This window comes from Patiria miniata, unplaced genomic scaffold (assembly GCF_015706575.1).
Source record: "Patiria miniata isolate m_02_andy unplaced genomic scaffold, ASM1570657v1 HiC_scaffold_22, whole genome shotgun sequence".
Classification (NCBI taxonomy): Eukaryota; Metazoa; Echinodermata; class Asteroidea; order Valvatida; family Asterinidae; genus Patiria; species Patiria miniata.
Window position 1 is genome coordinate 1,257,459 of NW_024037061.1, and position 25,799 is coordinate 1,283,257.

Genomic DNA, 25,799 nt, shown 5'->3' on the forward strand with positions numbered 1-25,799 from the left:
GTTTGTAGTTTATTTTCGCAGGCTTTAGTCTTTAGAAGCACACTCACCCTCTTTAGTTTAAAGCGATAGAAAATTAGTCCCCTCTTTTTCAGACGTCTATTTGTCGTGTAATTTCGTGTTGGAATTTAGGTACGCTGACGTGTGCAAAATGAACCTCCTAAAGTATAATTAAACTACAAACAAAGTCTTTTAGCATGCTTTAATAATGTAAATCTTACCGAATTGAAACTCCAAATTTGGCCAAAATTTCCAAAGTGCAAACACCTATTGAACCCCGCAACTTGTACTCTTCAAATAACATCATGGATGTGTCTCCTCATCTTCTTAAAATTGTTAACATTTTTTTTTGGATTATGGAGTAATTGAACTGGAATTATGGTATTTGAATACTGTGCAAAATTTCTCGTTCATTTGTCGTTCAATCCAGCAGGCCAGAAAGGTCAGAAACGCAGAACCCCGGCAGAGTGCAGGTAGAGATTCACCCGGAGACGCTGCACTTTGTGACTTCATCCGATGACTGCCGCAGTGTCTTCTCTTTAGCTCCGATCAGGATCCTGCCTAAAACCTGCAACGGCCTGAATTGGGTGAGTGATGCATTTTGTCCACGAAATTCCTAGGTCTGCAACATTGCTAATGTTGCTACTTGTAGCATCGTGATCCCTAGCTACATGGCATGTACGTCAAGATGCTGTTATTGTAGATGCGTGTGATGTGCGTAATGTTGTGTCCTTGGGCAAGCCACCGCACCCCAACCTGCATCTCTTCAGCCAGGAGTATACTATATATGGGTAGTGGTATAATGGCATTAGCTGGGGAGTAACCTGCGATGGACTGGCATTCTATCGGAAACCGGATATAATCACGGGCCTGATGGGCCATATTGGTTCGGGACTTTAATATTGACTGTCCAAATCTTACCCCCTCCATTTACAGGTGGAGGATGAAGGCCTTCACATGAGGCTACAGTTGGCGGGGACCAGGGAAGCAGGGAACCAGCTTGAGCAGGATGAAGCGAGAGAGAAAGAAGAGCTTGATTTCTTGAGGAGCACAGCTTGTGTCGTGGTGTGCGGAGTCTGCAGTGGCAAAGTTGCGACCAATCCTTGGTAAGTACGGCTGTGCTGAACATATACCAAAATTCCAATAATCAAAAGACTATCCAATCATCCACAGAATATCGAAATAGTATTTATTGTATTAACCAAATACAATATTCGAAAAATTGTGAGCTTTCTCGAGAAGATGACATAAATTGTCTGTGATGTAATTTTATTCGTATACTGTAAGTTGAGAGGTTTTATTCCTCGTCAAAATGCCACATTTTCTGTGGACAGCCACTTTTCACTCATGATTTGAGAGCAGCTTTGGGGAATATTACCTGTAATTTACATCTTTAAATCTGTCGAGGATTAGCTGGTCCGCAATCTGAATTGAAAAATACATGTATTAGTGGCCGAATATACAAATACTCGATCAAATCCAAGGTCCAATAATCGAATACCAAATTATTTGATAGTGCACAGCACTATTGCTAATCTAGGTTTTCAGATCCAAAAAAAATTAGATTGGAGAGAAAAATTTGAAATTTATCCTCAAATTCAATTTATTTATTTTTGTTGTATTGCAGCATTTTTGACAGGGTTCTGCCCCTTCCGTCGGAAAATTGGCGAGAGATGTCCGAAACCTGGTGCTGCCATGGTAACGAAGGAACCCGGACGTTTGCCAATCGGTCGCTGAGACCACAGGAAAGAGATTGCCTTGTGGGAAATCTGTACTTCCTGTTGCATCCCAGCATGCTTTGCAAGGACGCTGTACTGCTCACGTCGCAAAAGGGAAAACAAAGGAGCTGTGGTGTAGCGGCAGAGAAGGTATTTATCCTTACCACCCCAACTCCATCAAAATCCATCCCCCCATTTTGGTGGGTTTTGGGGGACTTGGTCCAGAAGGCCTTGGCCCAATTTCACGACTCTGCTCAGCACAAAAATTTGCTTAGCACAACAAAGTCTGGCTTAGTATAAAAGCAGGTTACCAGCCAAGACTCCATGCGATTTTTCCTGCTAAGCAAACAACAGCTGAATACTAATCACGAGCAATAGGCCTATACATCACTTGGAGTTTTGGCTGGTAACCTGCTTTTATAAGCCAGACTTTTTTTGTGCTAAGCAATTTTTTGGGCCCCTGGTGTGACTAAATATTGATGGAGTATGATGGACTTGGGCCTTATGGCCTGAAGCAGTGCTAGGGGTATCCGATTGATTTTGCCTAGCTTCCTGTACTGCTATTGTGATAAAAGCCATGTGTAGCAAGTCCATGAATGTCAACCAGTGCGTCAGTGGTGGATTCCATTATGTCATGTACAGTTTTGTATTCGCACACAGTGATTGATGGATTTTGATGGACTTGGTCCAGTTCCTAGTAAAAGACGCTAGGGAGTTAGGGGTAAAGGAGCATTATGGCCTGAAATTCCAAAAACTTTCATGTTTTGGATTGCTTTACTTATCCTGTTTTAAAGACTGTTTTACCGTTCCCGAGAAAAAAAAAAAAACGTGGTTGTTTACATCAGTCGCGACGGACATTTATAATGTGCGTTAAAATGCACATAACTGTGAAATCTGTTTTGGTTAATTCCATGTAGCCTGGTTTTCATTTTGAAAATTCCCCACGAATAAAAGCCAAAACCATTTTTTTAAAAACTTTCTGAGAAGTTACTAAGTAATATGGAAAGTCGGTTAAGAGTACCCGACCCCATAATCTGGAACCGGTTCCTGACGTCAGTGGTCGGGCACTCGGTACCCGGTTCCGATGCCCAGCCCTATCTTTGTTCTACTTGGTTCTTCTTGGATGTGACTATCAGTACTAAAATACACCTATGAAATTGGTCTTGCGCCCTCAGTTGTTAAGAGTTTGCAGCATTGAAGCAAGAATGGTCAATAAAAGGTGATAATAATAATGGAGTCTTATATAGCGCACGTATCTACCAACAATTAGGTACTCTAGGCACTGGAAATTATGTCTATTATTAAAAACAGGTAAATGAAGTTTATGAGTAATATGAGACCCATTATGTAGCACCTTATAATGGTGTACAAGGTGCTGCGGCGCACATTGCAGCCACTGCCAGAAACACCGGGGCAAACCCCTTCTCTTAGCGATAAGTGTTACTGGGTTCTTTAATGTGCATTACACAACACACGGGACCTACGGCTTTACATCCCATCCGAAGGACGAAGCAATAATTGTAAAGTGCCTTGCTCAAGAGCACAAGCACCATGTTCCCACGGTCAGGATTTGAACCCATGCACCACGGCACACGAGTCCAACACCGTAACCATTGCACCACAGCGCCCCAATAATGACTTGTTATTTATTATCCAATTTATTTCCAGAGTGAGACACTACATCTTTTATGTAGGAGATGCCGTTCATCCCTTGGTGAAGCCGTAGCAGGTATGTATCTCATTCTCTGTAGATTGCAACTCTTTTTGGTCTGGTTAAAGGTGATATACAACATTTGCAAACATCAAAAAGCAAAAGTACCAAATTCTTACAAAGTACCGTACTTGACTGTAAGTGAATAATAGTCTCACGCATCCTGTGAAATCATGGCACCTGGTGTGCTGTCATTTCAAAGAAAAGGAGATTTTTGTATCAATTTCCAACGATGGTCGGCTGACCATCGTTGGAAAAATAACTTAAGTTTTTAAGCTCTGGCAGGTGCTTCTTCGTATCACTTGGCGGTCGGTCAGTCCTACGCCCCTAAGTTTCCTATAAAATATTACAACCAAATTTTAATTTAAAAAAAAGCAACCAAAAATGATTAAATACTTAATACCAAAAATTATTTGTAACAATTAGGAAAGATGTTTACGAAAAGTTTGTAAATGGAGGCAAAATGTGTGAGTGATGTTATAGTCGTGATATTTATCATAAATCTCTATAAATTTAGGTATAAATCTAAAGTATGGTGTTCCATATGTGCCATTCAGCTCTGGCAGGGATCACTTTGATAGATTTTATGCAAGACTTCCATGCAAGACGGCCAGAGCTTATTGTGCATTCACGCTTGTTTTATCCTGCCCCCGATTAACCGAGTTTAGATGGTTCGCATTTTGTTTCCAATCACTTACAAATCCATGAACGTGTGCAAGCCAGCTAGTCTGGTTCCCTGACCTGACAATTCCCGACGTCTATAAATTGCTCCATTTTGTCCGAAATACAGTCAGGGAATCACAATACAAGAACATATTTTTTTTAACTTGGTTTCTCCAGCATCTATGAACACAAAATTTTAAAAATGCCAGTGTAACAATAACTTGTTAAAAATACTGACCCCCGAATTCCTCCATTTCTGAAAATTACAGCAAAAGCAAATGTTGAATATATATATTCTCTTTTAAGTCGTAATCGACAGTCATTCAGGCCAATGTATTGTTACATTGGCATGTTTAAAGTTTTGTGACAGTCATTCAGTGAGATAAGTAACCAGTCTACATGTAGTTCACAACTGATAGTCAGTCAGTCAGTCAGTGAGGTGTCTCTAAAACCAGTCAAAATTTAAAGCCCCTTTAAAGCAAGAGAATTACTCCAAACCTTGCATACCTTTTTTTGTAGATAAACAGATTACAATACATCAATAACTGGGTCCGAAGTAACGGCAGTAATTAAGCTGATCGCATTTCCACTCCTCCGGTTTCAGAGTCTGTTTTTCACATTAGAGTCGGTAACGTTGGCCTGGTTTTCTCAGACACGGTATTACACATGCCAACTGCAATTTTACTAAGGCAGTTTTGACGATGCGAATGGGTGAATTTATCTCTCAACTGTAGTTAACCGGAGTTTGATGAACTTCAATTAAAATGGTTGAACTACATACATGTACTAAATTCAACCGTCTTGAACTTGATTCTGGGACATTGTATAACTGGTTTTCTGGGACATTGTATTCTGGAACTTGATTCTGGGACAATGTATAACTGGTTCTCAGTGAGAGGGTCCTTTGATTTAGATCATTTTATTTGAATCATTGATGTAAATCATTATTTTGAATAAGGGAATAAATGTGTGATTGGGAGGTGTTAAACACTCTGTTTAAGACCGGATGGAGTCTGGATGCTGATAATTACTCGAGCCAAAGGCGAGGGTAATTATCAACATCCAGACTCCAAACGGTCTTAAATAGAGTGTTTAATACCGACCAAGTACATGTTTATTCCATTCATGAATATCTTTTCCGGTAATTTTTTTTTTAACTTTCCGGTACAAAAGTCAAAACAAGTCAAAAATTATTTATTTTTTAACGATTTCAATGAACAAAACACCCCTCTAGCAGTCTGGCTATACAATAGTAAGGCCCTCTGGTAAACAACTTATATGGAGATTGACGCACGTGTCATGCATAACGCAAGTGTACCGGTGTAGTGTGAATTTAGGACTTTGAAATACTGACTCACTGGTAGTATTGCGCATGCCACATGAGGATTGTTAACGTTCAACCAATAAAACTCTGCTGGCATTGGATTTCATGTGACACTGGAAAAGTGTTTAAGACCAGCCAGCCATGTCTTCAACCATTTCAGCCATTTAAAACCAAGACGGGCTCTCCACCAATTGGAATGGGTAAACTGTCTTAGGTATTAATAAATCATGATTAAAATTAAATTAAATAAATTAGATATTAAAAAAAAATCATATAAAGTTCTGTAAAAGTTCAAAAATCTCACAATATGCCTGTAGATATGATTGAGTTTTTAAAGAATTAAGACAATCACTAGGCATCACAATTGAAATGAGACTTGGCTCAAAACTAGATGACTTGTGTCTGACGTGTGATGATTTGTGATGACTTGTGATGGCTTGTGATGACTTGTGACGACTTGTGACTGACTTGTGATGACTTCTGATTGACTTGTGATGACTTTTGAAGACTTGTGATGCCTTGTAATGATTTGTGTTGACTTGTGACTGACTTGTTATGACTTGTGTCTGACTTGTGATGACTTGTGACTGACTTGTGATGACTTGTGATGACTTTTGATTGACTTGTGATGACTTGTGATATTTTGTGTGTGACTTGTGATGACTTGTGATGAATTGTGATGACTTGTGATGACTGGTGACGACTGGTGACGACTTGTAATGACTTGTGACGACTTGTGACTGACTTGTGATGTCTTGTGATATCTTGTGACTGACTCAATTACAACTTATGCAAATGGATTCCGGAGAGCTCCATGGTCAGTCCAGGAAATTGAAGTCAACATCGTTGTGGTCATTCCCGGCCTACTGTTGACATGTACCTCCCAATCTCCGCTTGATTGCTATCGATGTTGGACATCTATCTCGGTTTCACATGTCAATTTGCATTGCCTAATCAATCCAATTATACCAAGGTACAACTCGGCCATGATCTCTCAAACTCACACCGATGAAACCCAGAAGCTTAAGCAGGCACTTTGTTTACTTAGCGTTTGTTAATTAATTGATTTTTCTTAGTCATTTCGCTGTGCTAATGAAGATTACCATTCTAATTAAGACTGATCTGCTTTTGTCCCATCTGCTGCCGTTCTTGTTTGTCGGTGTTGGTAGTCTCCATCGCAGTCTGTAATGTTTGCATTTGTTCAAGACAGAATGCCAGCCCATTCCAACAACCCAACTTCCTGTAATGGAATCATTTACAAGAAGTGCAAATGGCTTTCAGGAATCACCTGATTAAATGTGATGCGATCAAGCTAAATGAGTCGTTTGTCAGGAATTTCTATTTGGAGATACAGGCCAAAATAGGGCCACTTCATCACATCACTCCATCACATCTCTTGCTGTTCCGTCTTCCATAATTTTTTAACTAAAGATGGTATCAGCATGCGGTTTTCACAGCAGCAGTGCTGAGATTGTGCTCTTTTTAAATCTAACTTGTAGGCTACTTCTGTTTTATGAGGGGCATATGATATAAATCAAATCATATTTTTGGAAAGAGAGGCAATCGGGGTAAAATATCCTGCCAATGGACACAACACAAAAGAGCAACCGGATTCAATCTCACTGTACCTTTATTCAGTAATTACAAAGATAACTTGTGGGACCACCGCTGTTTCCTTTTGTGCATGCATATATGATACAAATCAAATTATAAATGCAAATTAGTTCAAAATCGCTCATCTTTGGCAGAATGACAATATTCTTTTCAAGGCAGAGATGGATTAACTATGACACTCTGCCATCTGTTTCTGTTTGTTAAAAAATAATAATGTGTTTTTCCTCCTGCGATCAATAGAGAGTACAGTGAATGGTGTATAATTCTCTACTGGCTCATTCTGTCTGCATAAAGTCACGATAATTTGCATAATTGTATTCCCCAGGTTACTGCTTTTGGGCAAACACATTAGCAAGTGTTGCAGATGTATGCCATGCAAGCCGGATGTATTGCCTGAATAGAATACATATGAAAACACTGTGTGTTTCTCATCCAAAGTCTGCTCAGTAACTGGATGCACAATGTATATGTATGTAAAGCGATGAACCTCCAGTATTTAATGATTTGTATTAAAGGCAGTATTAAAGGGAAAATACAACATTTGCTAACATCGAAAAATAAAACTAACAAGTTTTTATGAAATGCCTTACTAGGATGTTGGTAAATGACAGTCTAAAACATCCTGTAAAATTATGGCACCTGGAGTGAAGTCAATTTCAAGAAAATGGTAATTTTGTATACATTTCCAACGATGGTCGGCCGACCACCGTTGGAAAAACCTAACTATCGTTCAACTACTGCTCCAAATTTACCATTTATTTCAGTCCAAATTTTGTTTGGTATTGGTTACATGTTCATGCACGGGTGCAGGCATAGACTGGTCCCCTTACTTAACAGTTTTCCGGCATCTATAAATTGATCCACTCCTTTAGAGGGGTCAGGGAACAAGACTCCTTGGACATTTTTGTTTTTCTTAGTTTTTCCAGCATTTTCGAACACAAAACTTCAAACATGTGTAACAATATTTTGATCTATTATACTAACCCTTCAAATAGTTCATTTTTGAAAATTACAGCAAAAGCCAATGATGTACATTCCCTTTAAATCCTTCTAACCTTTATGTTTATGTCATTTTTTAATTCAAAAACACGTCTCCAAAAAATCATTGTTTTAATGGCCGTTAGCAGATAAAATTGATATGTTCGGGAAATGAATGAAACCAGGCCTGAAAAGCACCCTAGGCACCGTAGCTCACAAGCCTGAAGAAAGTAGAGAAAAGGCTACAAGAAGAAATTACAGTTTTAGAGGTGGAAGGAAAACCCCAGATTAAAGTTCTGCCAAAAGTTGAAGGGGCGGTCGTTTTGTGTTTTCAGGTGAACTTCAAGTGGTAAAGTCAAGTTATACATTCCCCAATTGTTTTTGTTAGAAACTATGAAGCTTCTTTTAAACCTATGTCCATCATGATTTATTAGTTGACTATTCATTCACCGCAATACAAAAGCTAGATTTTTAAAAAGCATTTTCTCACAAATTTCTTTTAGTAACTTCAATTTAGTTGGAGGTCTATATTTCTGTTACTGAACTCAGAACCCCCATGTGTTATATACTGTTAGAAAGCTCTTGTTCTGCAGAATTCCCTGAAACAAATCTTTCTTTATGCTCAGTTTTTGGTGACCGGTGGCACATCAGAGTTTTATGTCTGCTTGATAAATTGCCGTTTACATGCTTGGTAACATATTTCATTGAAGTTGTTAGGAATTATTATTTTACAGCGAAGTCTGTGCTACCTATAATAACAAATAAACCTAGCTCTCTGTAATGTGTTGCCGTGTTTCAGACCGATGCTTAATGTGTTTGTTGTTGCAATCCATTTTTGCCAAACTAATTGGATTTTTGTCGGGACGCCTTTGAGACCGGTGTTGAAATATGTGTCTTTTTGATATCCGGGGTCTAACAAAAAATAAATTATGCTCACTTTGTACAGTTTTTGTATTTTGTTCTCGGTGAAAATATTCCCTTGAGATTAATTCCACTGGAAAAGGAAGAGAACTTATTTCACAATACTAGGTGTAAAAGCATTTGTCACTGGGGAACTGCGAGAATTGAGTTGAGAGTAGCGTTGGGTTGACAGAATTGTTGTGTTCACACCTTCCACTCTAAATGTATTGGGTTCACACCCTACCAGGGGTATTAAGTTATCAATCACATTGTGCATTTTCATGGGGGTATCCCTAGAATAGACCTACTGCGTTTAGACGGCATCAGAGTGCAGATTAACCAAAGTTCCTGAACTCAGTGACGTAGCACTAGAATATCTCTATGCGCGAAACCATAAGCATATCCACACCATGAAATAGGCCTAGTGTTTAACCCTAACTCCCTAGGCCTTTTTTGCTAGGAAGAAGCCTCAATCCTGCACAATCCTCCAATTGGCCTCATGGAAAACAAGCATATCTCTATCCTCAATCCTGCTAATTCATCCATTATTTCCTGAATATGGTCCGTGGAGGGATGACCACTGCCTGAATCCTGCAAAATCCTGCGGAATGACTGTCAGTATGTTGAGGCTTGGCCAGTGACATCCTGGAGCAGTGCGGAGGATTTCAAGCATAATCCAGGCCTATATTTATGCACGGCTGAGCAAAAACAACACAAGGTCCAGCCCTAGGCCTTGACAATGTGCATCCTACATAATCAGTGACGCATTTTTGCCATGTAACCTCAATCCTCCAAATTCCTCCACTTTGGCAAAGAGGATTTTGAAGGATTCAGGGCGGCTAGGATTAAGGTTAGCACAATGTTCTGCAATAGCTAACACAACCTTTCTGCTAATGAATTAGAAGCTTCCAGTGAAAAGCGATTCTGGTTCAGTTGAATTGAAAACGTGCCCGCTATATGTGGGCCCAGCTTTAAATGCCAGGCTCGTCTTGTCTTTTTCTTCAGATGTCAATATACGTGAAGGTGAGGAATGGCAAGCTGTCCACTCTCTGAAGCTCTTCAAGCACAGTATACGTATGCAACCACAAGGAGAGGATCCAGCAACCAAGAATGTATTCAAGTAAGGGAGATAGTTTGACAGGTGTTTTCACATCACCCTGACGTAAAATTCCATCTTATGAATAGTTAATGCGGTACCCCCTGCTATGAACATCAGATTCGAACCAGCCAACCGATCCCGTTAGGTCGGTGGTCGAGTGGTAAGACGTCTGCACTAGAAAGCAGGAGGTCTTGGGTTCGAGTCCCACCCCAGTGATTTTTTTCCAACTTTCGCTCTAGAAGTAACACACTGAGTATACAGTGTTTATACGTCGGTGAAGGGCAAAACCTAATTTGATTTACATTACTCCGACGCAAAATTCCATCTTATGAATAGGTGTTGTCAAGTTGTTACACATTGAAGATATGTTCATTGTTTCATTTCACAGCTCTTATAACACCGAATTCTACCTCGCCAAGCATCTAGCCTCATTGTCTCAGATGAACACAACGTTTAAATTCATTCTGGAGGAGGAGTCTAGCAGACAGCCATATTTACTGGTAAGAGTTCGATGTGTGTTTCCCTTCAGCGCAAGGCATCTAAGTTGATGTTTCGGGGGGGGGGGGGGGTAGGTGAATGGCCAGTTTGTTTTGGGTTACCAGATTTAACATTTCAACAGACAATTCAACCACTGTTTTATTAATATGTATTCAAGTAGATGTTGAACAGTATTCAAACACGGTATTAAATAGTAGCATACATGTATTTGGACAATCAAAAATCACTTTTAACAGTTTATGTATGTAAATCTTTGGGAGCTGACATTTTTAGGAGACATCAAGGTAGCACCCTTTTTTCAGTTAGTAGCATATAGGGAAACTTTATTTCAAAATTTCATTTTTACAGTCTACAAGTCTTCGGGAGCTGATGATTTTGAGGAGAGACAAACATTTCACTGCGAGATTGGTTTCTTTTCCAAGGGACAGATACCAACCTTGGTTTAGCCGTGGTAGACTCATTTCCATTTAGTAGCATTAATTGTGTTCCACAACACAAAGCTCAACATGTTCCATTAACATAACCTCAAGGTTTATGATGCTTGGTTAGTGAAGGATATGGAATGTCAGCCGGTCAACCAGATACGTCAACCTCAGTCTTCCAAGTGTAGACTTTGAACCTTTGAACCTTCTTATGGGCTCCGTGCGCCAACAAAAGAGGGCGCGTTTGTACCTCTTTTGAGAGCTCTGTGGACGGGACACACAGCGTGCACGTAGTGTATTGGTTCGAGCGAGAAGTAAGCACGACTTCCTGAATGTGCCAAAGCTATTAGCCACCGCGTCTTCACGTGAGCGTCAGGCGTCATCGGCACGCGAATACATTCAAATTCAACTTGTGATGGTCTTCAAGACTAATCCCCGCCTCCATTATCTTTGGATACGTTCGAAATATGCAGTGGATGGATCGGGAACCAGTCTAGGTCATCCCCAACTCTCCTTTTCTGGTCGTTGATGGGGTACTTATGCACGAAGCCCATCGCATTCAAGTCTTTAATTAACTGTTCACATCATAGCCTACTCCCCTGAAGCATCCAGAGGGCCAAACTGTCGTCCTTTTTGTACTAATCTCACTGACTGACTAACCGTCTCTTGTGACTTTGGTTAATGAAGAGAGCTGGGCAGTACTATTGTATAGGATCACCCAATAATGGGCTTTATCCTGCCCATTGTGTATTCCACATGCGTAGTGAATAGACATTCAGAATCAATTTGGGTTATTCACAATCCAGTGCGCCACCAAGAGTTTGCCACCGAGAGTTAATTTTTCCAAGTGCATTGTGGGAGATGGTCGACAAATTTGTAGCGCGGGACATTTGAAATTATTAGTTTTTCCGGCCAGTAGTTTTGTATGCGTATGATTAGAGCATATGTTTGCCCTGTTCTTTTCTTTTTATCAATATGGTGTTTTTTTGTAATGAGGCAGAACGCTATGCCCCAATTTATATCAAATTAGCTCAAGATGCCTACTGACACTCATTCAAATGGGCCATGTCTTGTCGACCGTAAACTTGAAAAATGGACTCTCCATGGCAAACTCTTGGTGGCGCATTGCATTGTGAATCGCCCGAATTGAATATAATTTTGGGAGCTCTGAGACCGGCTTTACTAGGCTTGCCTTGTCTTGACGGATTTGAGATTCGTCCTAGCAATCATGCCTGGGAATGCAGGACTAGCTTGCGTGATTGTTGAGATAGTCATCATCGGATGTTATCATCATTTAGATTACTACCAATTAAGCAAAATGAACCACTCGGGTGGTATTGTACATCATCGCCAGTTGTTATTGTTGACATATTTGAGTGGCATTCAGATGAGCTTATGCCCTACGCATCAATGATAAGTTTGCGGTATATGCTTGCCTCATTACACAGTTCATGGTAGTTAGTTTAAACCCGAAGGCTGCTTGCACGCTTCAGATGCACCAAAATTAACATCGGGTCATCCAGGATTGATTCTGCAGATTAAAGCTGTCCACCTTGATTGGATCAAACGACGAAGTTCACTGTCAAATGAGAAACCATTTGTTTGTTTCTCGATCCAAAGTTTTATCACATCCGTCCTGAACATCACTCCAGCTTGCGAAGTAGATTAGTGTCCAGTGATTGCAAGTTCATTTGCCATCGGAACAGAGCCTAATTGGATAACGAGCTTTAAACTCCCAAATTTAAAACTCTCGTGCAAGAGAGTGATGTCTTGGCGGAGAATTGCCGTAATATGCTCACCGTATATCTTTTTCGATTAGTGTTTTTGAGATTTTACCACTCTGGTTTTCCTCTCATTTAACCTTTCGTGGATCGTTATACCAAATGTAAGTAAAGTCTGTCATAAGTCATGGCCCATTAGGTCGGCGTTGATCTCCGGTTTCCTTGACAGGAGACGACTGAGAATATTTCTTTCCCCCTGGATGGGATGCCAGTCAATCACAGGTTACTCCCCAGCTAATGCCGGTACCCATTTATACCCCTGGGGCCGAGAGAGGGGGTGAAGTGGCTTGCCAAAGGATGCAACAGGCGACCAGCAGCTGGATTCGAACCCCTGAACCTCTGATCAGGAGTCACGAACCCTATTACCGCTAGGTCACACTCCCCCAAAATGTACCCAATAAGTTAATGGATCTCACAAGATTTATTAAGGTAAATTTAAGACTTCATCTTGTGCCTTCAAATTCTGAATGCCCGGAAGTACATGTACTTGTGACTCTTTCTAGATAACGGGGCCAAGACTAGATCACAGTTGCTGATTTGGGCAGTATGGATAATGATTTTTTTTAGTCGGGTTGGTGCATGGGCTCTTCCCTTGCTTCCACCTCTGTGTCCCAGGTTAGAATCCCGTCCAGGCCATGTGTGGATTGGGTTTTCTGTCCCTACCCCAATATTACTTGGATTTCCCCCAAAATATGTATCAGGGTTTGCCTCTTACATGTATTTGTACCTGCAAACCTGAAAATGTCTTCAGTGTCGACTCTCTACTTGTTTCTTCAGGCTTGCAAGCTACAGTGCAATTTGCGCTTTGAGGAATCCTTGGTTTCATCACCAGAGGTAGCACATTACAGTAATGACTGGGCGCATTGGCATCTATCCAAAATAGGGTTAATAAATACAAAGGTTGAAGCCATATTAATTCCGTCATAATGTGGTCAGGGTTGGTACAAGGTTCTTTTAGTGCCGTGGCCTCACATGCCCCAGTTGAAGGATACGGCCCGATGATAATTAAGCACACAGACCAAAGCCTGGTAAATGATATCACAAACTAGATGATGCTGATCCAATCTTAGTTATGCAGCCACAGCAGTTGAACACGACATTTGTACTGCCTTGTGCAGACCAGTAATTAAGTTCGCATATAAACACCCCAGCGACAAATACCTCCACTTCAAGAAGAAACAAACTTCGGGAAAGATACTCACAACTCTCAAAGGTTTTCAAGACACGCATCAAATTAAAGCTTGATTAATCCTCTTTTACAATCTGTTCCATTTTTGTGGGGTTGACAGATTTTTGGTGATTGGTCCATCCATAGATGACCACCCTTTTAAAGCAGCTCTGAAGTCCATCGTCATTTTGAAACTGATCCTTCCACCCCATTGTAGAAAACACCGACTCTGCGGTCCAATTTAATCCACGTTTTCTCAGAAACTTAAGTTTTCAAATCCAGATCAGACCTCGGACTCTCACATTCTACAAAACCCTCGAATACAAGTGCCACAAAACTCTCCATTAAGCAAGAACACTTAGGGGAATAACAAATGTAGATTTGCTCGACCTAGCAATATGGTATAGGCATGTTTACTGGTCAGCAACCCTAGCCGGGAGTAACCTTCATGACTTCAGTAATGTGCCACTTGCTCTGCCAGCGACCCCTGCAGTACATTCGTATTGACCGAGCATAGCGCTTGATAAGGGACGGTTTCTACAACGGCTGTCCAAAGCTATGGCTACGTCTGTTTTCAGCATGTGCCCACGTAGTTGTAACCGGCGTATGCCTAGACATAGCCGTAGACAAGAAGTTCGGATGCGCCGTGATATCCCATCCCATCCCATCTGGAGATGTTCGGCGCCAATTAGACAAACAGCCAGACATCAGCTGTAGACAACACCATCCACTGTAGTGGTTTCGGAGAAAGAAAAGGTCTGCAAAATAACACGGATATGGGCTCCTGAAACCACCGGGAATACGAGGCATCTGTCATGAACCAAAAGAGGTTGCTGCGGAGTGCTAATAAATAAGAAGCACCTCAAATACTTCCTCTTCTAATGGCTCGTAGGATGTCAAAGAAGTGTCTCTGGTGTATTCTATTACACCAGAGACTTGTGTCTCGCCGTCTTCTCTCGACCCATGATTGGGTTGGCTACGGTCAGGAACGTGCGTGAAAGAGTAGTCTGAGAGAATTACACTTTTACTAAATCATGTTAGCACTGCAGTGTATAATGGCGTGTGGTAATGAGATAGAACTCCTCGACACAATGGCTAATGTTGTTATGGTTAATGTCTTAAAGGAACATGTAGCTCATCCATCGAAAAGCAAATCTGCTGCTGCTGCGCATGTGCGTAATACATTGTATGTACAATATCGGGAGTCAGATTTGCGCAGTGGTTACTGTCCTCGCCTTCCACCTCTCTGTGACCCGGGTTCGATTCCTGCCCGGACCACATGTGGATCGGGCTTTCAGTCCCTGCCTGATTCCATGGGTTTTCCCTAGAATATTCTTATCTGAGGGTTTTCTCCCACCTCTAAACCTGAAGTTTCTTCTCATTGTCTTCTCTCCACAGGTTTCTTCAGGCTTATGAGCTACAGTGCCCAGGGCACTTTTAAGGAATCCTTGTTTTCATTACCAGCAATACCTGGGCGCAGTGGCATCTATATCTAAGGGTCTATAACCATAAATATATATTTAAACAAAATATCAACAAATGCACATTTTAAACGACATATCAACTAATGCATATTTTAAACGAAATATCAACAAAGGAGCAGACACAATGCTTTGGTATAGTATGACCCCGCAACGCCAATGTATGGGCTAGATCCAGCCCATTGTGTAGACCACATGCATGAAAAGACTTCCAGTAAATAGCCACTCTGAGTCAACTGAATAGAATTGCGTGCACCCTGGGACCAGCTTTATTAGGTTTGCCTTCTCCTGATCAGGGTGACCGTTTTAGCCGATTTTCGGCTAACTTTGACAGAATTTTTGTTAAAAAACGAGTTTGACAGAAAATTTGACAATGTTTTTTTTTTGGCAGATTTCTGGCAGAATTCTGCAAAAATGGTTATTTGACAGAAAAACAGCAAATTTGAACAAAACAGTGTACATTTGTTTTAAAGAGCCTTTCAAACAAACCCTTGCATAATGGGACAGGTTGGCTGTTCTAGGTGCTGAGATTCACTGGGAAACGGGCTTCGTCGTGACCGGATCTGCGGTTTTTTTTATATATTAAAATATATTTACATATTTATGATGACTATATTGTTTATTATGTAATTTGAATCTTAATTAAGGCAATACCACCAATCTGCATGTGATTTTTAGTGTGTATAGTGTATTTCGAGTAATTCTGGGGAATTCCTCGTTTCATGCAGTTGCCATCAGTTTTTGGCACGCCAGGTCTTATCTTATCAACTCCCTGTTGATATTGGCCCGCAGGGAGAAGACTTGGGAAGAGACAAAAATGTGATAAATGGTTTCGCCGTGTTTGGGAAATGAAAGTAGCGATGTCCCCTCGGATAAGCAATCAACATCAAGTTGCAAAGAGCAAATTGAATCTGACAAACACACACACACAAAAGCTTCTTTTGAAGAGATGGAGAAAAAGATTTGCACATTCTGTGAATGGGCAACCGAAGTTGCCGCCTTTTACGATAAATTACTGCTCAATAAACTGACTTTGCTTGATTTTTCTTTTATCAAACGGAGCAACCAAGAGTGCTGATAAATTACTTTGATTTCTTGTTAATGATTTATAGTTTGCTTTGCAAATCACTCTGAGTACCTTTTTCTGGCGTGGGTTATTAAAAAGAAGTAAATGCCGTTAGTTAAATATAAGTTGAGCTTTGGACCCGTTCCATTGAAAATCTGTATTAAATTTGACTAGTGTCCACTTCGGCAGGTAAATAATTTAATGGGCTTCTTTTTACAGCATTTCCACAATGATTTGGTGTAATTAGATTTGTGCAGTGGCAGATGATTGTGTGCTTTTTCGTAGTGTCGACTGTGATATTAAGAAAGAGGTTTGGCCACGTCCGGATAAAGGTTGCGGGATGCCCTATCCTGAGGAATATTGGAGGTCTTATTACAACACACAAAGAAAAGCAAAATTGCTATTTTCCGTGTCATCGTTGGAGGCGACTGAGGAACTCAGAGTTTTGATAAAAACAAATTGCCAAAATGTTACAGTACATATACTTCACCAACCATATTGAAACGATTCAAACGAACGTTGAACTTGCATATCGCAAGTGCGTTTGAGAAACTCACATTTTCAAGAAAAAAAAGTCATTCTAATCATTGTGTAAAATGGATCTATCTATATGAAGACACGCTCAAGTAGTCTAGGTGGAACTTTTGGACCCCCGTTGAGGTGGTATTTGGGTGGGAGTTTCGACAGTTCTACATAAACTCGTTCATGTTAAGAAACTCACCTCTTGCATCTACATATGCAAAAAGCGGCCTTATAAACACTAATACTACTGTCACAAATGAATGTTTGTAACATTACCTTAACTGTAATGATGATAATTGAAGTTGGAAATCTTATCTTCTTCTCCTGGAGTTGGTTATTGAATAATCATTACAAGGTGTTTTCATGTTCATGTTAATAACCATGATGGAGTGTTGGATAACAGAAATATTAGCAAGCCTGTTTCATACGAATTTAAAAAAAAAACGATGGTTTATATTTTTTCAAACTTTTCTTTTTCATGAAGATGTGACTTCGATGTCGGAAACAACTCCCGCATACAAAAAAAATAACAGTCATCTGACATTGCTTGTCTGTCAAACGGCAATCTACAAACGTATACCCGATCCTTTGAAGGTTTGAAATGTCTTTGGTGCTTTTAGGCGTCTCAAGTTTCAATGCTGTCATGTTCTCGATTGTCGTGTACGCATCGCTGGACGGCCAAAACCCGCGCTTTATTGGTATGTCTGTGAACAGTTCATGTTGATGTAAGGCAATTAATCACATATCCATTTGATGGATGGGTGTTTTCTTTGTGCTTCGTTCGTTACTAAGAAAGACGAGGTTCCTAAATTAACTCAAACGTGACAAGGCAAGACAGTGGCAAACACTCGCGGGAGATGGCTTATTATTTTCTGTTAGCTCTAAACATGCATCGCCGCATAATGTCGCTACAGTAACGTGTCAGTCACTCGGTATTGCCATCAAATATGGAATCTTATTGTGGTTTCCACTTACCACTTACGGTTTAGAAGCTAAATGAATCAAGCATAGCCTTTGAATTTGCGGTTCCATATCCAATCTTTTCCTCCTTCCAGTGAGAATCAAGCCTTTTCTTGAATGCTGCTACAGTTTTGGTGTTCACTACTGCTTGTGGAAAGGAATTCCATATGTTAATCACTCTTAGGGCGAGGAGGTACTGCCTACAACCAATGTTGTTCTGCAGGGATGACTTGAGAAGTTAAAGAAAGTGACCTATTGTACTGGTGCTTTACATCTGCTACATGTATCTGTTTCATTAATTTCTTTCCTCTCAATTTTTGCTAGCCCCAGAGGGCCGGCCTAGTGCCCTATTTCTACCTTTCTGGCTGAGTGACTGATTGATTGATTGTCTTTTTGTGACTGAAATTGGTTGTAGACCGGTGAAGAAAACCGGGTAGTACTATCGTATAGGATTACCCCCTAACGTCAATAAAGGGCTAAATCGGCCCATCGTGTAGACCAGATGCATGAACAGCCTTTCAACGAACGGCTATTGTGAATAAATTGAATAGCATTGTGTGTACTCTTGGACCAACTTACACGTACATATACGATAGCACTGCCCGGCTTACAAGTGACAGTCAGTGAGTTAGTCAATCAATCAGTGAGGTACGGGCAAATAGGACACTAGACTGGCTCTCTGGGACCAGTAAAAAAAAAACCAATACCATGTACCTCGTAGCGACGTTGCTCTCTCAGTTTCAGCTCACGCAGTCCACGGTAGAGGGAGCCACTTAGCGCATCCTGCGTGTAAAACAAACACCAACAATGCGACGAAGGCATTTTGAGTGAGATGCCTCCCACCTGCCCAAATATTACTAATAGACGAGAGACGACTCCATCCCAAGGATTTAAGAGCTTCTTCCAAAGTGTATGTATCTTTTTCATTTTGGCTTGTTGCCAACTGATTGATGGGTAACAGTGACTTCACCGTTGCGTGTCCCCAAACGAGGAAAGTGATTGCGAAATTGGGGGAGTAAGTGCAGGCATACACCCGATTGGATTTCGGTTTGACGAGTGATGTTTGAAACGAAGCGAGGTTTTTTTGATAAGTGGTCGCTGCACGGTGATGCAGCTATGATATATCCAGTGTCTTCTCCTTTATCCCTTTTGTCGTCAGTCAGATGCTGCCTACTCACATGAGCGTAACGGCCGTCTCATCAGAGACACATACAGTTTGTAAATAAACGGATAATGTTTCTGACTTCATAGTCCATCATTATTGTTTTTTGTCTTGTGAATTTTGTTTGATCTCGTGGCTGACATTTAATTTGTTTTCCTAACCCAACAGCATCTCATTTCCCTTCATAAACATTCTAGACGGACCTAAAGATGTTGCTGACATTTAGTTTATTTTCCAAACTCAAATTACTCTTTACAAACATTCTTAACTCTTTCCTTTAACATGGCGCATACATGTTTGTTTGCATATCGTTGAAAGACGGAATCCATGTGGTACCCCGGTTTGGTAGGCCGAGTATCACCCGTTGTCCAACGCAGCCTTCTCCGTAACCAACGTCTGATATATCTGAGCAATGCACATTTAATGCAACTGCGTACACCATTGCACACACCACCACCAAAATTGGTTAAAGTGGTCAGAAATTTGCCTCACATCGCACCACAGAGCATCTAGAATCCAAACATTTTTGGGGGCCCTTAAGCGTGCCCTGAACCATTTGCCGTAATATTTTGGACCCACTTTTTGGAGGACCAACATTTCTTTTGGCCCCCCCCCCCCCAAAAAAAAAAAATATGCTCTGGATCCGCCCTTGAACATTTTGCGAGTTCAGGGACCAGCTCTACTAGGATTGCCTTGTAATTATGATGTACCATTTTCAAACAGTTTTCAACAGAAACCAGTGTCTAAACAAACCTGCATGTCAGGTTTAAGATCTTCCTCAAATCTCGTTTGCGATCGTGACACCAATTAGCCACGGCAAGTCTCTTTGCCGCCCACAACACGTACAGGCCATCACGAATTGAAACAACGTTGATCGATGCTAGCAGATTGGTGTTCGTGTCTCGCCCACTTCTGTATACATTTCCAATTACACGCGGCTTGTTCACGGTCATCGTAGAATTTCCCGCGTGCACTTTTCTTCGAGCACCCCCTTGATTAACAATTACCATCATTCTTGCTTCTTATTAACGGTAATTTCTCACTAGTCTCTTCAGTCTGGAAAATGTATAGCCTTTTTAATACCTTTTGTTGACTAAGGCTTCAAAGCTGGCGAGTTCTTCAAGAGCCGAATCGTAAACAACGCCGCTGGTTATTAAAATGCATAGATGAATCACTTTAATTATGATTTGTAATTAAAATTTCTTAAAAAATCAATTTGGTTAGTTTACCTAGCTTTGTATTTCGTGTCGCCGACTATTTTTATTTAGTTCTGTATTGAATTTACTGCATTATAATTATTTAAGTCAAACATTGCACGTGTTGAGCTCCTTATATTTTATAACTTGTACAAATATCGTTATTTTTTTCTGGTTCTTGACTGTAAAAGCTGACTTTCATTTAAAAATAGGTTCCGCTGTTAGACAAATATTTACGGTAGCACCATGTGACAAATCTCTTCTGTGAGTTTTTGAGGTTCTGAAATGAACCGGGGGAAACTCAACGTTTCGGGCAGTATACTCTGCCGTCTTCAAAAAGTTTCTGTCGTCTCCAAAAGTTTTTAAAAAGGCCCAAATAGGCGATTTTTGAAATCGATATACATATACACTGTACTCCTATATGTTGGTCCTCTCATTTGCAATGTGCCAGCTTTGGAATCAACAAAATATATTTATAAAAGAGATTGAAAGTCGTGAAATCTGCAGTCTCAGCAACACTTGTTACTTGCAGTAGAACACGTATGAGATTATTGAGTGGTTAAATATACATCAGCACTTTTATGGAGAAGAGCATGGGTTCGATTCTCCACAGCCATCTTTTTGCAGTTTTCCTGTTGGCTTTCAGAAATTAAAATGCATGAAACCTCTCTCTATGATATCCAAAACTTCATTTATTATTTCTTGTCCACAGCTGTGGTTGCTAAGCTCGGACACTCTACTTCTAACCAGCGATGCCTCGCCGGTTGGTTACTCTGATGCCCGTTTCCATGGTTACCAACATCAGAGAGCCTGCGACGTCTCAAATGCGGCCCAGTGTAGTTGCGGTGAATGTGGCTGTATAGGAGACTCTGAGATTAAAAGGCAAGCTGTTGACGCACATAGGATTGTCAAGGTGCTGTACCAAACATCATGGGACGAGGAAGGAAAACGGTAAGTCTTTCTCTTGCAACCCTCAGAGTCGTCTTCTCATATTGCTAGTTCCAGAGAGTCAGTCTTTGATGTCCTCTTGTTAGGGATGCGGTTGAGGCCAGAACAAGTCCAGTCACAGGTAAATCAGGAGCCCATTCACAAGTCCAGTCACAAGTAACAGTGGATGAATAATAACAAATGAATGCCTTTGTCACTGCTCATTTAAGATGAATTGGGATTGGAGGACTCGTAACGGACTTGTGTTGGTCTCGACTATACCCTTGTCGTCTTCTCTTTTTGCTGGGGGGAGAGGGCCAGATAGTGTCCTCTTGCTACCTATCTCACTGACCGACTGACTGATTTGATTAGCTTGTGAGTTGAATTGGGACTGGAGGACGTGATGGACCTACAGGGACTTGTGATGGACTTGACTACCTCCCTGTCGTCTTCTTTCATTTTGCTGGTCCTAGAGGGCCAGCTTGTGTCCACTTGCTTCCTATCTCAATTGCTGAGTGACTTGCTGACTGATTTGAATAGCTTGTGAGTTGAATTGGGACTGGAGGACGTGATGGACTTGCAGGGACTTGTGATGGACTTGACTACATCCCTTTTGTCTTCTTTTCTTTTTGCTGGTCGAAGAGGGCCAGATAGTGTCCTCTTGCTACCTATCTCACTGACCGACTGATTTGATTAGCTTCTAAGTTGAATTGGGACTGGAGGACGTGATGGACTTGCAGGGACTTGTGATGGTCTTGACTACATCCCTGTCGTCTTCTTTTCATTTCGCTGGTCCCAGACCAGCTTGTGTCCTCTTGTTACCTATTTCACTGACTGACCGACTGACTGACTGAACCAGTTACAAATAGTATCTTCGCATGACAAGTAACCTGGTAATAAATTTTGCTCATCGAATATTCTCCTTAAGCAAAATTCTGTGTTTAGCCAGTCCATGAACTTGGCCGTTGGTCTTTGCTGAACCACTGACAGTTGCTAATCAATATTTTCTGAAGCCATTTAAAGCAAGATATGAGACGGATGGGACTCCTTTACCCGTTGTTGTGTTGATCATTATGTTCCCTGAATCTCTGGAATATTTGAGATATCTAGGGGGTGTGTAAGGTGCCAATAGTCGACGGTGTGTATAGGGTATAAAGACACGGGTACCCTACTTACTCCGTATCACGGTATAGCTGAAGCAGGTCAATGACAATTTTGCGTGTTATAAATGTTGAAGGAGTGGCGCCCTAAGCATTTACACATAATCGTCTCGGTATCATATTACAAGTCGAAGCGGTGATGAATGCCCAGCGAGAAAGCTTTAAGTACTGATGATCCCCACCGTACGGTAATATAACAGAGCAATCAATGTCCAGCCGTTTAGTGTAATAAGACGTTGCTCCTCGAGTGGAGAAGAACGGGCATTTTTGTCTCGATGAAGCAAGCATGTCGACCTTGCCTGGAACTGTGACTGGCATCACCTGACCGGGGGAAATTCCTTGCCTGACAGTGGCCATTGTGTGCACCTGCTGTGAATCTGAAAGGCTAAATTGCAGCTCTGCGTATAGGCATCAAGTCTTCCTTGTCGAGTGGCTGCGATGATTAAATTGGATTCATAATGCATATAATGTAAGAGGCCCTGTAGAGTACTGAAATGGGATGAGCAATCTTGAATGTATGTGATTTTGGCAAGAATGGGTTATTTGCATATTGACTACCCACTTTGCGGGAATTTTCCTAAGTGTAAGTTGTGTTTACTGTTCAGACAATCGTTTGTAGTAAGGTATATTGTCTATAGGATTGCCACAATATTATAGCTATACCAAGTATGTTATATCGATACATGTGCGTATCAGTCAAAAGCCTTCAGACAGGACATATTCCTCTGTTAAAACATTATTAAACTGCAAACACAACACCGTGATTTGTACCCTTTTGTGTTAATCAGCTACAATGTATTTGAAAAGTTAATGTTCTTTGACCAGAGTAATTGATGTTGTATAGCACGCGGTGAACTACGGCAGAAACGTGAAAGTTTTAATATCAATGTTGTCCTGAGTTGACGAAGTGCGTCGCGACGTCCCGCCAGATAGTTGAGTTCCTTTAAGGTATATATAATCATATTGCATTTATCCCAAAGTAATCTACCGAATTAGTAGATTCCTTTTAAAAACGCTAACTTGGATCACAGATTGTACTGGTACTAAACACCCCGTGAAATTATTCCGTCTGGCTTGCTGTCATTTAGAAGAAATCAAGAATTGTTGGTGATTTCCAACGATCAGTCAATCGACTGACTTTCTTAAAGAGTGCTATCGACGATATCGCGTTTCGTGATCAAAAGGTTGTGCATGGTTTTTCACTGTTTCCTCGAAAAGTGTAATATCCACTGAGCGGAAACTTAACAGGTTAGGTTTTGCACATTCTTCTTTGGATTTTGAGTGGTGTTATTATTGCAAACGAACACATTCATGAAAATCAAATTATGTCCCCGTATTGGAGGTGCGCTTTCTGCACGTATGTAGTGCAACGGATTGTGTTATATCAGTATCTGATTTGCTTTCCCCGCAACCACATTCAGACTTTCCTCTTTAGCCTCATTAAAGTGAAATTTCTCAGGGAAAAATCAGAGAAAACTCAGGGAATTTTGTTGTTATAACGTGCTGGGAGCCGGCCCTGACAAAGCAGTGCACTTAATAATTACAAGAAAACTTACAGGCAAAGTTTAAGCGTAGGCCATTAGTGTGTTAGTGAGTGCACTTTTCGATTCAATTGTGATGAAGCCATCCAACTATTACCATTTCGTTGAAAACGCATTAGAGCCTTAAAAAAACGGCATGCACATTATGTTCTCCAAGATGAAAGTGCTCACTTGATGTATTGCCATAAAAGTGATCTCAGGACATTGATGCATTCTCGCCTGCAGCAGTAATTTCATGCAAGCAGACCCCGAGGATGTCACGGCAATGGATTTCTGTTGCATCTCCTCGGATTCCATTACATTCTGACAGTGATGAATAACACTGCCGCATTTTTCTTGTTTCTTGGGGGAGCATTTTCGACTCGTGAGAAATAATGTTCGGCGAGAGCCGCCCAGCGAAATGTAGGCCAACAAGTAGGACATTTGCGCAGCGGAGGGCTGAGTACTCATGGTCTGGAGCATCGAATTCAAGATCTGTAGGGTAGCTCTGCCGATTGAGGGTTCGAGTCCAACCTGTGGGGCTTGGTGTATGTGTCCTTGGGCAAGACACTTTATCGCTACTTCTCCCAACCAAGGAGTAACGTGGATAGTAGTACCTGTGAGGGCAGATATTGTTAATTTGTTATTATGCTTAAAACCAGTAGCGTGTCATCTTTTTAATTCCAGATTTAAAAGATCATGTTTTAAAGCCAGATTGTGTGGTGATGTATTATTTAATAATAATATATAATAATTGTCTAGCATCACATTAGTTATGAGCTTTCCAATGAGACATCTCACGAAAAAAAATCGGCCGACAAGTAGTCAATTAATTTATTTCAACTTTTGAATTAAGAGCGGGACGCTCCTAATTCGTTTTGAGTGGTATGCACAATTTCGGAACTGGAGCGCGCCATTTTAAAACCACTTTTTAAAACTGTATAAAGGCCTGCAAAAACACAAACAAGCAAAAGTTGTTACAGGTGATTGTATTCCATTAAATTTCGTTCGGAAAAGAAAATCGAAATCTTGAAAAAAAACACGTGTAGGCCTATACCAACTTTAACCGACATATTATTTTAAAATAAAATGATAAAATTGTTTTGTTTTTTTGCTTAGGTTGCATGCTCAGTGGAGTAAAGACCTGTCCATCATGTGTATACCACTGCCCAAAGCTACGTGTTTAGAACTGATGTTACTGTTAGCTACTAGTCATCAACATACACCGGCCTCAATGAGGAACATGAATGGTTTCAAGGTAAGAACACCAGCATAGGCTATACCTTCAACAACAGAATTTATAAAAGGTAGAAACATTTAAAAAACAGAATAAAGCCAGACCAGGTGCGCCTAATAAAATTTGTTCCAGAGCACACAAAATTATATTCGTTTGACACAGAAAGAATATTTACGTGTTCATGCATCTGGTCTACACAATGGGCCAGATGTAGCCCCTTCACTTGCGTAACGTGTAATCCTATACGATAGCACTGCCCGGCTCTCTTCACCACTCTCTGACTTCTGCAAGTCAGTCAGTCAGTCAGTCATTGAGACAGGAAGAATCGGGACACTAAGCGTGCCCCTTTTGGCGAACAAGACAAAAAATGGTCATTTCCAAAGATGTGTCACACCTCTTTGGAACTTCATGTGGTGGTTTGCTCAGATTGGTTCTCAGTCTCGTTTTCACGATGAAGTGGCTGGGAACCAGTCTAGTGGTTGTGTAGCGGTGTATTATACCGCTCCATGTGAAAAACAAAGAAGATTGCATCGAATTTTATTAAGTTTAATACTCAAAAAGTATATTATCCTTGGAGATATTTATTACTAGTTCGTCAACATTCTTCGACTTTTTTTGAGCTGTTGATAGTGAAAGCAGATAAAGAAATGTCTGCAAATCATCCTATTGACCTTTCATACAAGAATTGTGCTTCG

General features: G+C 40.8%; 1 protein-coding gene across 2 annotated transcripts in view; it reads left to right on the forward strand.

Annotated features, from left to right (window-relative positions):
- LOC119730339 (E3 ubiquitin-protein ligase E3D-like) overlaps positions 1–25,799 on the forward strand; it is a 33,931-nt gene that overhangs the window by 1,784 nt on the left and 6,348 nt on the right. The window contains exons 2-9 of one of the 2 annotated variants that reach the window (XM_038203182.1): positions 428–584; positions 934–1,103; positions 1,625–1,865; positions 3,384–3,444; positions 9,911–10,025; positions 10,393–10,504; positions 20,973–21,211; positions 24,987–25,125. In XM_038203182.1, the coding sequence (XP_038059110.1) occupies positions 428–584; positions 934–1,103; positions 1,625–1,865; positions 3,384–3,444; positions 9,911–10,025; positions 10,393–10,504; positions 20,973–21,211; positions 24,987–25,125 (1,234 nt within the window). The remainder of the gene's footprint in view (positions 1–427; positions 585–933; positions 1,104–1,624; positions 1,866–3,383; positions 3,445–9,910; positions 10,026–10,392; positions 10,505–20,972; positions 21,212–24,986; positions 25,126–25,799) is intronic. The other variant, XM_038203184.1, reaches the window with a different exon arrangement.